The sequence below is a fragment of the Mugil cephalus genome, chromosome 10 (assembly GCF_022458985.1).
Source record: "Mugil cephalus isolate CIBA_MC_2020 chromosome 10, CIBA_Mcephalus_1.1, whole genome shotgun sequence".
NCBI classification, from domain to species: domain Eukaryota; kingdom Metazoa; phylum Chordata; class Actinopteri; order Mugiliformes; family Mugilidae; genus Mugil; species Mugil cephalus.
This window is the reverse complement of record NC_061779.1, coordinates 24680763-24694370: the sequence shown is the minus strand read 5'-3', so window position 1 is coordinate 24694370 and position 13608 is coordinate 24680763. Positions and strand designations below refer to the sequence as shown.

At 40.4% G+C, this 13608-nt stretch overlaps 1 protein-coding gene across 2 annotated transcripts in view; it reads right to left on the bottom strand.

Annotated features, from left to right (window-relative positions):
• The window catches only part of LOC125014657 (GRAM domain-containing protein 4-like), a 20461-nt gene extending 6853 nt beyond the window's left edge, over window positions 1–13608 (bottom strand). Inside the window, exons 1-14 of one of the 2 annotated variants that reach the window (XM_047595908.1) lie at window positions 13344–13608; window positions 7894–8130; window positions 7693–7798; window positions 6797–6917; window positions 6595–6662; window positions 6367–6499; window positions 5929–5954; window positions 5442–5533; window positions 5198–5289; window positions 3604–3652; window positions 3249–3320; window positions 3123–3166; window positions 2927–3036; window positions 1130–1284 (exon numbers count right to left, since the gene is read on the bottom strand). In XM_047595908.1, the coding sequence (XP_047451864.1) occupies window positions 1130–1284; window positions 2927–3036; window positions 3123–3166; window positions 3249–3320; window positions 3604–3652; window positions 5198–5289; window positions 5442–5533; window positions 5929–5954; window positions 6367–6499; window positions 6595–6662; window positions 6797–6917; window positions 7693–7798; window positions 7894–8079 (1254 nt within the window). In that variant the 5' untranslated portion in view covers window positions 8080–8130; window positions 13344–13608. Of the gene's footprint in view, window positions 1–1129; window positions 1285–2926; window positions 3037–3122; window positions 3167–3248; window positions 3321–3603; window positions 3653–5197; window positions 5290–5441; window positions 5534–5928; window positions 5955–6366; window positions 6500–6594; window positions 6663–6796; window positions 6918–7692; window positions 7799–7893; window positions 8131–9081; window positions 9163–13343 lie in introns of those variants that run through there. The other variant, XM_047595906.1, reaches the window with a different exon arrangement.

The window sequence follows — 13608 nt, the reverse complement described above, 5'->3', positions numbered from 1 at the left end:
AAAAGTAGTGCAATAAAAATACAGATGTTTTCCCTTACATGATTAATAACAATATTTATCAAAATAATCTCGATTTTGGCCACAATCGTGCAGCCTTAATCATGTGTAGACTATGAGAAATAACCGAGTACTCATACCATGGAAAACTGAAAAGGTCCGATGACAGACAACTCACATTAAGATCTGAGCTGCCCGCATCATGAAAATCATCAGGTACAGTGAAAGCTTATTGTGTCACTACTGGCCTATAAAAGAACTCATAAAATACATTAAATGTAAGAAAATTAGTTTTCAACTACAAACCAATAGCTTATTGGTTGATAGAACATTTAATATAAAATACTTACTTATGTTTTGGATTGTGACAGTAAACAAAGGGTAATATATCTCATTATAACCATTAAATATCCAGGTACAGTACTTATAAGGCAGAAAAATAAATGCTTGGGCGACAAACATCTTCTCCAATATGGAAAAGTTTATTGATTAAGTCCTATATTACCTGAACTTTGGTATCAGGTGTTACCAGACGTATGACACAATATCTGTGCCCAAAATTTGATTTACACCTGCAAATCCAGCTGACATCTGATCTATGCTTGTCCTGAGGGTGGTGCAAGAATAAAGATCATTCACATCTAAGGAGGGGCAGGAGGGAGATAGGGACGCTTCTACTAACAATCTGACCAGGAGGCTTTGGGATGTCTCCCTCTAGAACATATTCAGCAGACAGACAAACTATGACTATGACAGTCCAGACAGCAGCTGCTTGGTTACACTCAGTTAAAGGCTCTATAACTCTCCAACTACAGCACGTACTACTGACCTCTACATCGAGACTGTAAATATAAAACACACACACACAAATCCTACCTGTTCACACTCAGACAGCTGAGAGAAAAAAAACACAACAACTGAGAAACCCGGAACCAGCCACTGGGTCCAGTAAGAACCACCGACACTGCACAGAGGACAACAGCTCTGTCTCAGCAAGTGTTGGCTATAAGATGATTATATGAGCACATAATCTCAGCACCGAAGACTTTGTTTCCTCCAGTCATGTGATTCAAAGAAGCCGACTGCCTTGAGACCAGTGCTGTGGCTCGAGTGAGTGGGATTTTAGACTGACCCGTCTGCTGAGCGTGGTGTTGCTGCGCTCCTTCAGCTGCAGGTCAGTGGGTAAATTGGTCCAGATGATGTAGGGGGTGTCGTAGCGCTGCCTCAGCTTGGGACAGCTCTTAAAGATGAAGTCGATGATGAAGAACTTGATACCTGCATACACGCCTGAGGGGGGAGGAAGATTCTGATGAGATATACTCCGAAGCAATGAATGCCACTCATACACCCAGTAACATGAACATTCATTCACAGTCTGGACAGTGAACATTGGCTGAGTCTGTCATCTAATTCAGGAGTAGTCTTCTCCAAGAAATGGATTCAATCATCTAGTGGGTTCCTGTACTTTGTCCTTCATATAGATATAGAGATACACTTTAACAGTACTCAGTCATGAAACACACACCCAAGGGCGATACACATGTTTTGAGGTTCAGTGTATTTCTGAGGACTTCATTATCTCTGATGTCAATCGTGGATAAACATGTCTATAAAACCTCTTGGAGAAAACAAAGATTAAAAAGAATCATTTAGCCATTTTTTTTTTAAAAATCCAAGGTCCCGTTACATTCTTATTACACTAGAGTAGAGATCGGCTGATATATCGGCTGGCTGACAAATCAAGCCAATATTTGCGTTTTTCTTTTTTCTGGCATCGGCGCAGGCCGATGCGCATGTGTGTTTGCTGATATATATATATATAAGTTTTTTCCCGGCAAGATTTACAGACAGACGTATCCACATACAACCCTCTGCTGCTGGAGAGGCTGCAGACCTGTGCAGTCCATACATGCCCCTCCCCCAGTAGCAGAGTGCGTGCAGCTGGAAAATGCTTGTGCTCGACCTCTTTTAACTGTTTATTTTTTATGCATAAGCACGTTAAATATTCCTTAAGTTCAATAAACGTTCATGTTTTTGGTTAAATTGAGTCTTGTGCCATGTCTTCATGTGTTATCATTGTGTCATTTTATGTAAATAAATGGAGGGAGAAAAAGCAGGATCGGCTCCAAATATTGGCTCAGAAAAATCGGCAGCAGTGTCGGCCATCATCCAAGTCTGATTCCAAAAAAAAAAAAAAAAAAACAGTATCGGCCCTAAAAAACCCATATTGGGCAATCTCTACACTACAGTGAACAGGAGCTGCTAATTGGGCGCACAGTTGTACAAAATGATCATTTTGAAACGCATGTATTACATTGTGTGGAGTCAAACTGTGCTGCTGATGGAATAGTTCCTCTGCTAGGCCTGCAGCAATGTTATGTTTTGCATTAAGCTGAAACAGTGTTTTTTTTCCCTGTGTAATACTGTTACTGTTTTATAGACAATCACCTAATCAGAAAAAACTAAAATCCTCTAAATTAGATGAAGCCTTATTTTCAGATTATTTAATTAAAGAAAATGTGCTGAGGTCAAACCTTTATGTGTGTCCATGTCTTAACAACTGTTGAAATCTGACTATCCAGACAGATACAGTAAGAGATGTATGAAGATGGGTAATATGAGGGTTTTCATCTTATTTTCTATCACTAGTTGTGCAGAATAAACTCAATATTTTTTTAATTTTGATAAAGTACAATTGCTCTTTGTAGGCATTTTGTGAATGAGCTGTAACTCTCCTAAGTCTCTCCTAAGTCATTCCATTGCACTCTTGCAATAAATTGACACACACACATATATATATGTATATATTTTTGCGCATTTCTAGAAGTAATGGAAACATAACAACTGACGGTATTTATTGTGTTGCATGTTGTGTGGAGGGGTATGTACAGTACAGTACAGTACAGTATGAAAGTAATGTTTATGTTACCTATGATGAATCCCAGGAGTTTGTACGGCAGCAGGCATGAGGAGATGAAGGCCACCCACAGACCAATGTACAGCTTCTGAGTCAACTCCGGCTGAACCCACATGAACAGACTGTACACACAAACACAATGTATTAAACACATATGGCAATGATTATCACATGTAACCAGGAATGAAATGTGTGCAGACAAACTCACTTCTTTATTTTCTCCAGGATATTGGCCATCTTGCCAAACAGATTCTGTAACGATGTGACACAAAACAAAAATAAATGTCTGGGGACACATCAGCTTTGACTCAAAGCCTCTGACTCAATTTCTCACCTGAGCTTTCTGAGCGACATCCAGAACCAGCTGGAACTTCTCAGACACTGTAAGATCTTCTTTAGGAGGCTCCTGGAAAATGAGACAGAGTAATAAATACATAATACACTGTCCGTCAGAGAATATATTAAAGGAACTATTTGTGAGACAATACAACTAGTCTCAAGATGCTTTAGAGAAACCATCCTGACACCCCCATTTTCCCTTGGTTTTACTGTACACCTTTCCAGCAGGTAGAGCTATTTGACTGTCAGATAAGCTGCAGCCTCCGGTGTCATGGGGCCATATTTTAATGGATCATTTGTAAGTTTTATGTCTAAGATGAAGAGACTCCGGGAGCAAAAAGATTTCTCACCATTGGCTCTGAGATTTCAGGAACAATGCTCCATTGGATCCTCCAGCCTCTGAAAGTAGAGTACAATGTAAACATACGGGTACATATGAGATTTCATACTCACTACAGATCTACCCTGGGATATTTCTTCATCACTCCTTCATCAATTAATCAGGTAAAAGGTCATGAGTTGCTTCCAAATGTGGCATCTATGTTTGAACACAGGATGTGGGTTCACAGCGACATGTTCCAATAATGCTGTCAATGCAAGTAAAAAGAGGAAGGAAGGCCGAACAACATCACTGGCACATCCTGCATGCAGCAACAACAACACAGCTGGTCCCTCCAAGAGGGCTTAAATCCCGCCATTACTTCAAGATGATACTCTTTATCAGAGATGGAGAGGAGGTGGAGTAGAGGACACGGATTTCAGACTTTGTGTGGAGTGGTCCCAGGCAAACCACGTGCTCCTGAACGTGGACAAAACCAAGGAGCTGGTCACTGACTTCAGGAGGAAGAGGACACCAGTGGAGCACATCATAATACAGGGCCTGGAGGTGGCGGTAGTAGACAGCTACAAGTACCTGGGAGTCCACATGAACAACAGGCTAGACTGAAGGGCAAATAGTGATGCTCTGTACAAGAAGGGCCCTAGTAGTAGACTCTACTTTCTGAGGAAGCTCAGGTCTTTCAATGTGTGCAGTGAGTTACTAAAGTCTTTCTACCAGTCTGTTGTAGTGAGTGCCCTGTAGTACCAGCAAAAAAAGACATCAGTAGGATCAACAAACATTAGAGGGTCAGAGGAGCTCATTCTCCAGCAGACTGATTCAGCTCTGCTGCCATAGTGAACACTATAGAATTTCTTTTATTCCTTACTCTATCCATCTCATCCTTTTGAAACAATTAACTCACTATGACCAAGCTATTTCCCTTGTGGGTCATTAAAGTCTGTCTAAGTCTAAGTCCATGTGGCCATGGTATAGCCAAAACAAACTGACACACAGGTGGTGGAAGCTTTCGCATGACACATTGGTGCAGTGGACACCAACATCAAGTTCACTCAGAAGGACATTAGTGGAGATAGTTTGGCCTGTTTAGACTGTACAGTTTATGTTGAGGAGGACAGAAGCCTCAAAGCAGATCAGCATCTATTATTTTATTCCCAACACCCTCTGGAACACAACTGGAGGTCCATCAGAGCCATACAGCATTAAGCACAAACGGTAACCACAAGGACAGAAAGAAGAAAAACACATCAAACACATAGAACATTAAAAAAAACATGGGTTGTGGTTAACAAATCCTACTCATGTGGGTTTTAGGTGGGCAACACCCACAGGGTTTATTATTTAAACCCTAACTCCCCACCAGAATTGAAGCTTTTTAAATGAGTAGTAAAACGTCCAGTTTCTCTCGTTTCTAGTTGTTTTGTTTTTTAGATGTCCAAATATGCATGGACCTAACAGTATAAGGTAGCCATTATGTCATTATGACAGCATCGTGCAGAGTCTGAATGGAACATGGGTCAGGAAGAAAAGTCAAGGGCAGTGACACTGTTTATGTGTGGTACCGATTCCGTCTGACTGATTCATAGAGTGGGCAGAGTTGCACTGACTTGGAAATGAGGTAATTCAAGGAGAGGCGGAGGATGGCGAGAAACAGGAACATGGGGACAGCCCAGCCGCGCCACGCTGCAGACATGTAGACCTGCAGAGAGAGCGCACACGTGAGCGCATAGAATTTTGTGGAAGCATGTCTATATATGCATTTTGCGTGTGTTTGGTGGAATTCCCTTTGGGCAGGTGTATTAAAATCCACCTTTGGAAATCCACAACTGTCCTTAATGTGAGTGGACTCACAATGAAGGCGATGCCCGATGTGTAGACAGAGTACCAGCTGGACAAGGCAGAGAGGTTTCTCATGAAGTTAGTCACAGGTCTGAATCCACGTTCTGGAAACACAACAGCAGAACAACTGACCAATCACAGACTGGAAAATTATCATGACAAAGCAAATATCTTCCCTGCTCAATTGTCTATGCAGCGTTTCCCCTAGGTTTATGGCTTTGCAGCAACATAAGGCTATTTAATTTGTTTAGTGAAAGAACAAGGCTTAGACCTGTTCTACAGGCATGGTAACCTTAAATGACCTCTGTTGTGATGTGGTGCTGTATAGAAAATATAATGGTATCTAGAAATATAATGGTAGGGGAAACACTGCTATGTGTTAGTGTCAATGTTAAACACAAAAATAAAGCCTTTAAGTTGCATTTATCTGGGTCACGTTACCAGAAATATGTAGAACATCCAAGTTAGGTTTGCTAATAAAAAAACAAAAATTACTCACTGAGCCGTCTCATGTTTTCAGTCAACCTGTGGATCATAAACCCGACAATGATTTATAATCGGATGAATATTGCTTTAACACAACACAAATACAGAGGATGTACATAAAATTACTCAATATTCATTTGTTAGCCACAATATCTGGTAGCTTTAAGTCGAGTAAATTGGAAAGTCTGCCAACCGATCAGAGCCATTTTGGAAATAAATTCAACACAACAGTGCTCAAGTGACATGTATAACTACATCCACATAAAACCAAAACTCAGTTCCTAACAGAGTGACTCCACACAAACTTTGTTTCAAACATTTTATGGACAGGGAAAGCCCAGACTCTTGAAAGAATCTATCAGCACAGGTTCAGAAAGCTACAAAAGCTGCTTAACATCACGGTTCTGCTGTTCACAGAAGAGTCTCGGACACTTTCTACAGTCCTCCTCACCTCTTGGCACTAAGCGGCTCTTCCGTCTCCACCGTCCTCTCTTCTGGTTGGAAGCGGAAGTCTTCGATATAAACGCCAAAGCGGTCGTAAAGCCATTTCAGGAAACTGTCTGACAGAGTGTCCTTCTGTTTGTCTGAAGGGTGAAAAGGGGTTATGAAAATACAAAATTGTCCAACAGAGTTGAAATACAGAAAAAACATCTACCTGAAGCGAGAGGCTGCAGCTCACCTGTACTGATTCCAGGAGGTGGAGGGGGAGGAGGGGATTTAGGAGTCTGAGAAGGTGAGTCCTCAAGTCTGTAAAGAAGACACAAGTGTTCAGTCCACGAAAAAAAGCACAAGAACAAGGTATTCTATCAGCTCTCCCGGAGCCTTCAGTCTCTCTCAGACAGAACAGCTTATTAAATAAATAAAAGTTGTAAACAGCCCACCTGGATCTCAGGGCATCATTGATCTTCTGCTCCAGCTCGATGCGTCTGCAGCGCTCCTTCTCCAGCTCTTGTTTCAGGGAATCCACATTAGACTCCTCTTTCAGTTTCCTCAGCTCCTCCTCTGAAACAGAATATGCCACATGATAAGAGAAGAAAACAATTAAGTGTACTCAAAGTATCAGAAGTACATAACTACTTTATATTCATTTGGGTAATTCAATAAATAATAGCGCACAATATCCCTCTGTACTATGGGAATACAATATAATATTAAAGTAAAATAATCGTATCAAAGAACTGTTTAGAAGTACAGTGGTAGCTGCTTATACAATAACCTCCATGGCACAGGAGGGCAGACTGTGTGGACCCAGGGTCATGACATTTGACCTGAGTTTACTCTGACTGCATCCAATGGAAGTCAAAAGTTCTAAACTGAAAACTGTACAGGATTAAAAAAGGAGTGAAAGCACAGATGCAATAAAATATGATGTCAGAGGTTCATTTAATTATTATGATTTATACTTTCTCTGGCAAACATGAGTCCTTAATTCTCAGCTATATCTGCGTGTATGTGAGTGTCAGTCGAGGTCAGCTCAGTTATTAATAGCTGTGAATGTTACATAAAGGGGCAAATATTGACGGATTAGCCAGAATCCTATTGTGTTGTGGGATATTTGACTCTGATGGTGAGCTGATGTGAGGAGCTGTGATGATGATGTAAAGTCAACACACACACACACACTCACACTCACACACACACACACACTTCCTGCACAAAAGTGCACTTCACTCCTTTTGTCCGATTTAGTTTTAAATTTTCAAATGGGGAAGTGAAAGAAGCAATCTTTACGTAGGTTTTACTTGTTTAAATGTGTATATAAACGTAAAATACTCACGTAAGAAATGTTTCTCTAACAAGGCAATTTCTAAGTGACCTTTGACCTCATTTAAGTCTGTCCTTGGATCATCTGGAAGAGCTCCAGAACATAGTCCTGGTCCAGCCTTAAGAGAAAACAGTATACAAAATTAGCCATGAGAAACTAAACAGGAATAAATTAAAGTGAGTAAAACTAGACATTTTCTCTGTGTCTCTTCACCTGAGGCTCACTCTGCTGCTCTCCCTCCACATCCCTCAATTCTTCTGTCTCTCTGGGGGAAACCTGAGGTTTAATCAAAACCTCGTCACCACACTCGGTGTCTGACGTATTAGGCGACTCGGCCAGATCCAAGAATTCGTCCCTTCTCTGGCCCCGAAATCGGATCTTGTCCAGGCGCTTTCGCATTGTGGACGCCACGGAGTCAGGTCTCTTATCTGAACATGACCGACGCCAGAGCTACAGAGAGTAGAAGAGAGGATGAGGAAAGCAGAAGAAGAAATGCTACACAACAAATCTGTGGAAACAAGATGTGTTTCCATGGTGATTGTCAGTCCCATCTGTGGCCTAGCTTGCCACATTGCAACAACTCACTGGTAGATGACCTTAAATCATGGATATCTTTCTGACCCTGGTAATCCTCTGACATTTCTTTTAGTTCTAGTGAACTTAACATTCTTTGTTTAAATATTTCAACCACTAAATAGATTGCCTGAATGTGCATCACATATTTATAGTCCACAGAGGATAAACTCTAATAACTTGGGTCATAAGTTATAGTAGGTCACAAACAACCTGGAAGACCTTTCTGTCAGTCTCAGCTGTACTCACTACTTACTGCTACTTAGCTGTAACAAATGTTAGCATGCTAACACACTCATTTGAAATAGCATTTATCTCATTGCTTGGTGTATCCAACAGCCTTACAGAGTGGAGTTAATAAAAGTCTGAAGTCTTCCTAGAAGCTCTGTGAGGCTCTAAGTACAAACAACATGGCTTCGAGCTAAATGCTAACACCAGAATTCCACCTTGGTTACATGAGATATTAATGTGCCAACCAACAAATAAGCCGTTCAACATCTTAGTGTAGCATTACAATAGATCACAATGATTTTACAACATTAAACAATAGTTTGAGATATTTCTGGTTGGAACAAAGCAGTGGATAAACTGATGGATATAACAAAATTGAATCACGGTAAATGAAAACGAATAGTAAATAAAATGGAATGAAGATGCAAAATTCTATTTGAACTGTTGTTCAACTACCTTTTCACGCACCACTTTTCATGAATCAACACACTTATCTCAAGAAAGAATCTAGCAGAAATCTAGGACTAATGGGCTGGAAATGAAGCTGCAGCTAGACCAAAAGCAGAAACTGCAGAAAAGACTTCTCCTTCGACTGACCTTCATGGGAGTGAGGAAAGTCTGTTTATCCAGGGATGGTCTGTTTTCAACACATCATCCTACTCACGTGGAGACTCACACACACAAAGCAGACAATCAAACACTTATCATTGTAGTGTTTGTTCAGGGAGGAGGACTGTTTCATCATATGTTTTTCAGACTGTTTAAAATGAACTTAACCTAGCAGCGTATTTGGCTTCTTGCATATACTGCTATACTGGCATATAGCTCAAATCTCAATGACACCTAGGCTTAGACGAACCTTAAAGACTACTGTAGAGTTGCAGTTTGGATTTTCATTCCATGTTAATCTGATGTTGACATTTGTGGTTGCTCATTTGGTTTATAAAATGTCAGAAAAGTTCCTTTGCTGGTTTTGTGATTTAAGAGAATTGGTCGTTGTAACACTGCAAATTGCCCCTGATCTGTCCAAAGATCAATAACATCTTCAGATGCACAGACAGAAAGAAGTTCAAAATACTCTACTGTTACCACCAACTGACTAATGGATTAATCAACTAATCATTTCAAGAAAAATCACCTCATAACATTTTACTTGATGTCATCAACTTCATGGACCGTGTTTTATCACCTCCAGCAAAAGAGGAATCAAAAATAATATCTTGCAGAAATGGCCACTGCAGTCTTCTACTGGTGAGATGAGTTTGCACTTTGCAGGGGATAAAGATATGGTTTTGAGATCCCACTTGCTGTCCACCCCCTTTTGGAGCCCACACAAAGTACATTTATGTAGCAGTAGTCTGGACTTGACAAATTTGATTCTGTGGGTGCAGATTGTTACTTGCCACCTCCCAATGCATCCTCTATAAAATGGGCAGGACGAGAATACATCGATACATTTGGACTGACCATGGTCAGATGCATACTTTGAATTAAAACAGAACTTGTACTGCGACTGATGATGTTTTCACAAGTCCACAAGAACCTTAGCTTGCTTGCTCCCTAGCTAAGTACTTTTTCCCAATAGCTCACTTGTGCTCTTAACTTTGATCATCCTTCTGTCAGGGTTCAATACCTCATCTTCTTTTACTTTGTATTGTACTGAGTATGTTGTACTTTGTATCTATCGCAAAATCACTGTATTGTGATATGATCGTTACACTGGACAAGGTTTTGTGATACTACTATAGCATGAGGTACAATGTTATTCTCTTCAATAATTAACAGTGCTAAAATAAAAGATTAACCACAAAGGCCAAAACTGAAGTTGCTAAATTATGAAGGTATAAAAGTTGCCCATTTTATTGTGGCTTTTGTTGCTCTATAGGTCCTGCAAACTTTTCACTCTTCATCTAATGAAGGCTAAAGAAATGGAGGTGCAAACATGCAGTTGATTGAGCCAGATTGCAAGAACATCTAGATGCATACTGGCCATACCAGGTGGCCAAATACCTTCAGTCAGCCGCAGACATAAAGGCTAAATGTGATTCATGGAAAATCTTTTTTTAGAACGCTACAGGGAGGCACCACAAGCTGTCTCAATGCACTCTCTTGTGTGCAAATCCTTCTCAAAAACAGAGTGCCGTAATGGCAAATTCTCCAGGTTAGAATAAACCAGATAATAAACCAGAATGATGCTCTGAATGGGTTAATCCATTGGTTTACTGTAGCTTTATCAGGCCAGTTCACATTAGGTGGAAGCACTGAAAATAATAAACATATTAAAGTATAACTCAAGGCCTGGTTCCTACAAGTTTCCTTATGAACTGCGTGCGTTTCAATAAGATTAAATGTATAACTTTTCATTTGATATTACCATATGAACGTCATAAAAAGACATACACTTCACTTAGTAAACCCTAGAGAAACCAAGAAGCTGAATCAGAAGGAGATTTCTGTTATCTGAGAACAAAACAGCTCTGGCCATTTTTCAGGATGTCAGTTTAAAGTCAGATTTTGCATCTTTTAGTAGGTCGCTTGTTGGTAAATTCAGTTGGTCAGTCAGTAGGCAGTCACTCAATAGTCTGTAAGCATGTCAGTTCATAATCTCTCTGTAAATACATGTTCGGTCAGCAAGCAACAGACACTCTGATACAATCTATCAGTCAGTCTATGTCTCAACACACAGTAACGATTATAAGTGGTCAGACCTGTCAGTGCCTTTGTCTCTCAATAGACAGTCAGTCCTGTTCAGACTGTAACAATCAGAGGCAGTCAGACCAGTCACATCAGACTGAACATACCTGTAGTCCTCCACAGTTAGCTAAATATAGCATGGTTGTAGCTCCTGTACTATCATGAACACCAGGGGAACAAAGCATTTTAAACACATTATCAATATTCCTAGTCACGGAAGAACCGGTACCCTAATTGGGGTTAGTGACTTAAAAAAATTTGGTTTTGCTGCTTTCCATAAACAACAATGCCAGGCTAAGTGCTTTTCTTTGTCATATGATACAGTACATGACATATCTTTGGGTCAAATATTTAAGAAAAGTACATTTTTAATTCACAGTCCCATATTTTCAGGGGCTCAAATGATACAGAATTGGACAAATAAACACAATCGTAATGAATCATCTTTAAAACTTTGTCAAGAATCCCTTTCATTCAACAACAGCATGACGTCAGGAACCCACAGTCATCGTCCATCTGCACTGTGAAGCATCACCCAGTCAACTTTGCTTCATTTGGCTGGATCTGAGCAGACAGTATATCTCTATGCACTTCAGAGTTCATACAACTACTTCTGTCTTTTGTCACATGGTCACTTGGTTTTACAAATGATCATTATGAATAGCATACTTAAGATCATGAGCCGTTCCAAGCCTTCTCCACACGTCATCCCTTCATTGTTTTTTCAGTTCAAAGAAAGCTGCTGCAGAACTGCTTTGGCTTTTTTGAGAAGTCTTATTTACTTCTGGCATCTGGGATTACTGTTATTGGTAAACCCGTAGTATTTGCTCTTGTCAAGCTTTCTCTGTAGACTTTTTATGGAGCTGAGCTCAGATTATAACATGCACAAATGTCCATTGAAATCATCCACAGAACTGTTTAAAATAATAAGGAAATAATAAAGGAAAACTCCACATGAAACAGCATTTGAGTTAGTTGTCCAATTACACTTGGTCTGTTGAAAAGCCAAATATTAGTGAGATGCGGCATTTCTGCTGTTGACTGTTTTCTCCACAACACCATCACGGTGACAATGAACAAGAATTACATGTTCAGCATATTTCCATCTCACAAGCGAGATCTTACAAATCCTCTTCCACTTTTGTTTGCCCAAACAGCGCTGAAGTGGTCCTGAATCAGGATATGAGGTGACAATTCCCCTCTGATTTGCTTTCCCCTACACCACCACTTTCCCCCCTTTGAGTTTTTGCTTCTAAAACCTAAAATACCAGAAAAGCAAAGACATGTCACCAGTAACCTTTGATTATTTGAGCTTCAGTAACGTTGCAAGTGACTGTGTCCTGTTTAGATAAACGTTTGGTCTTATTAACAACACAGCCTATATGTGTTGGTAATAACACAATACACAAAATGACTATTTAGGGATCTACACTTTCTAATAAATTATTGGGATTGCAGGGGTGTATGTTAGCATGATATTAATAAACAGTCTTAAAGTTGACCTAAATAACTTTGAATTAAAAATATAAAATAAGAGGATATTCCACAACTTGGTAAAACAAAAACATTCTTCTTAATAATGGCAAATCACTGATCTATTAAGCATTAATAGTCAGTTTAACAAAGTGAAATGAAAAGAAAAGCCACAAACTGCTCATAAATCCTCATTATCTTTATTTGGGTCTGCAGCCCACGCATAATATTAAAGAATATCCAGTACCACAGCTACAATAGTCTTTAATATTGATATTATTCTTTAAATCAATCAATACTATATTTTTCAAGTATCTGAAAATAGCCTGCTATCTCATCAGATAGCATTTTTTTGTCAACAGTGCCAACATGCAAAGACAGACGGTTTATCCTCACATTTCAAATGCGACAAAGATATTTAGCATGTTTGCCTTGTTCTATAAAAAGGTTGTTGTCTGTCAGCCATCTGATGATTGTCACTGGGCATCTAACACAAGGCTTCCTGATCTCCAGACAGACTCCCACCTGAACCGTGACAGCCAATCAGGGGCGCACCTGCGGACCTCAAGGAAGACTTACAGGAACACGGCCGGTCCGCGGTTCCCAGGTTGGACACACCTGGAAACCTCAGGGGACAGGTGTAGAGAGGATATATGGCAGCAAGGAAGATGGGAAGAGAGGAAGTTTCTCACCTTGGAAAGGAGGATGAAGCAAACTTTCCCCCCCTTCCGTCTTTCCTAGCGGATTAACGCCCGCTGGAAGGACCTGCTCGTCGGCCTCTCCAAACCGGACCGCGCTTCTTCGAGGCGCGCTCCAGACTCGCCTTTGTCCTTTGTTCCAATACTTTATCCAGACGTGGGGTTTATGGGTCTAAATCGGACCGTGTTTCTCCACCTGACACAATAATCACTGCTGTGGGCGGGGTGGCCAGCGGCAGGCTCAGACGGAAGTGACGCC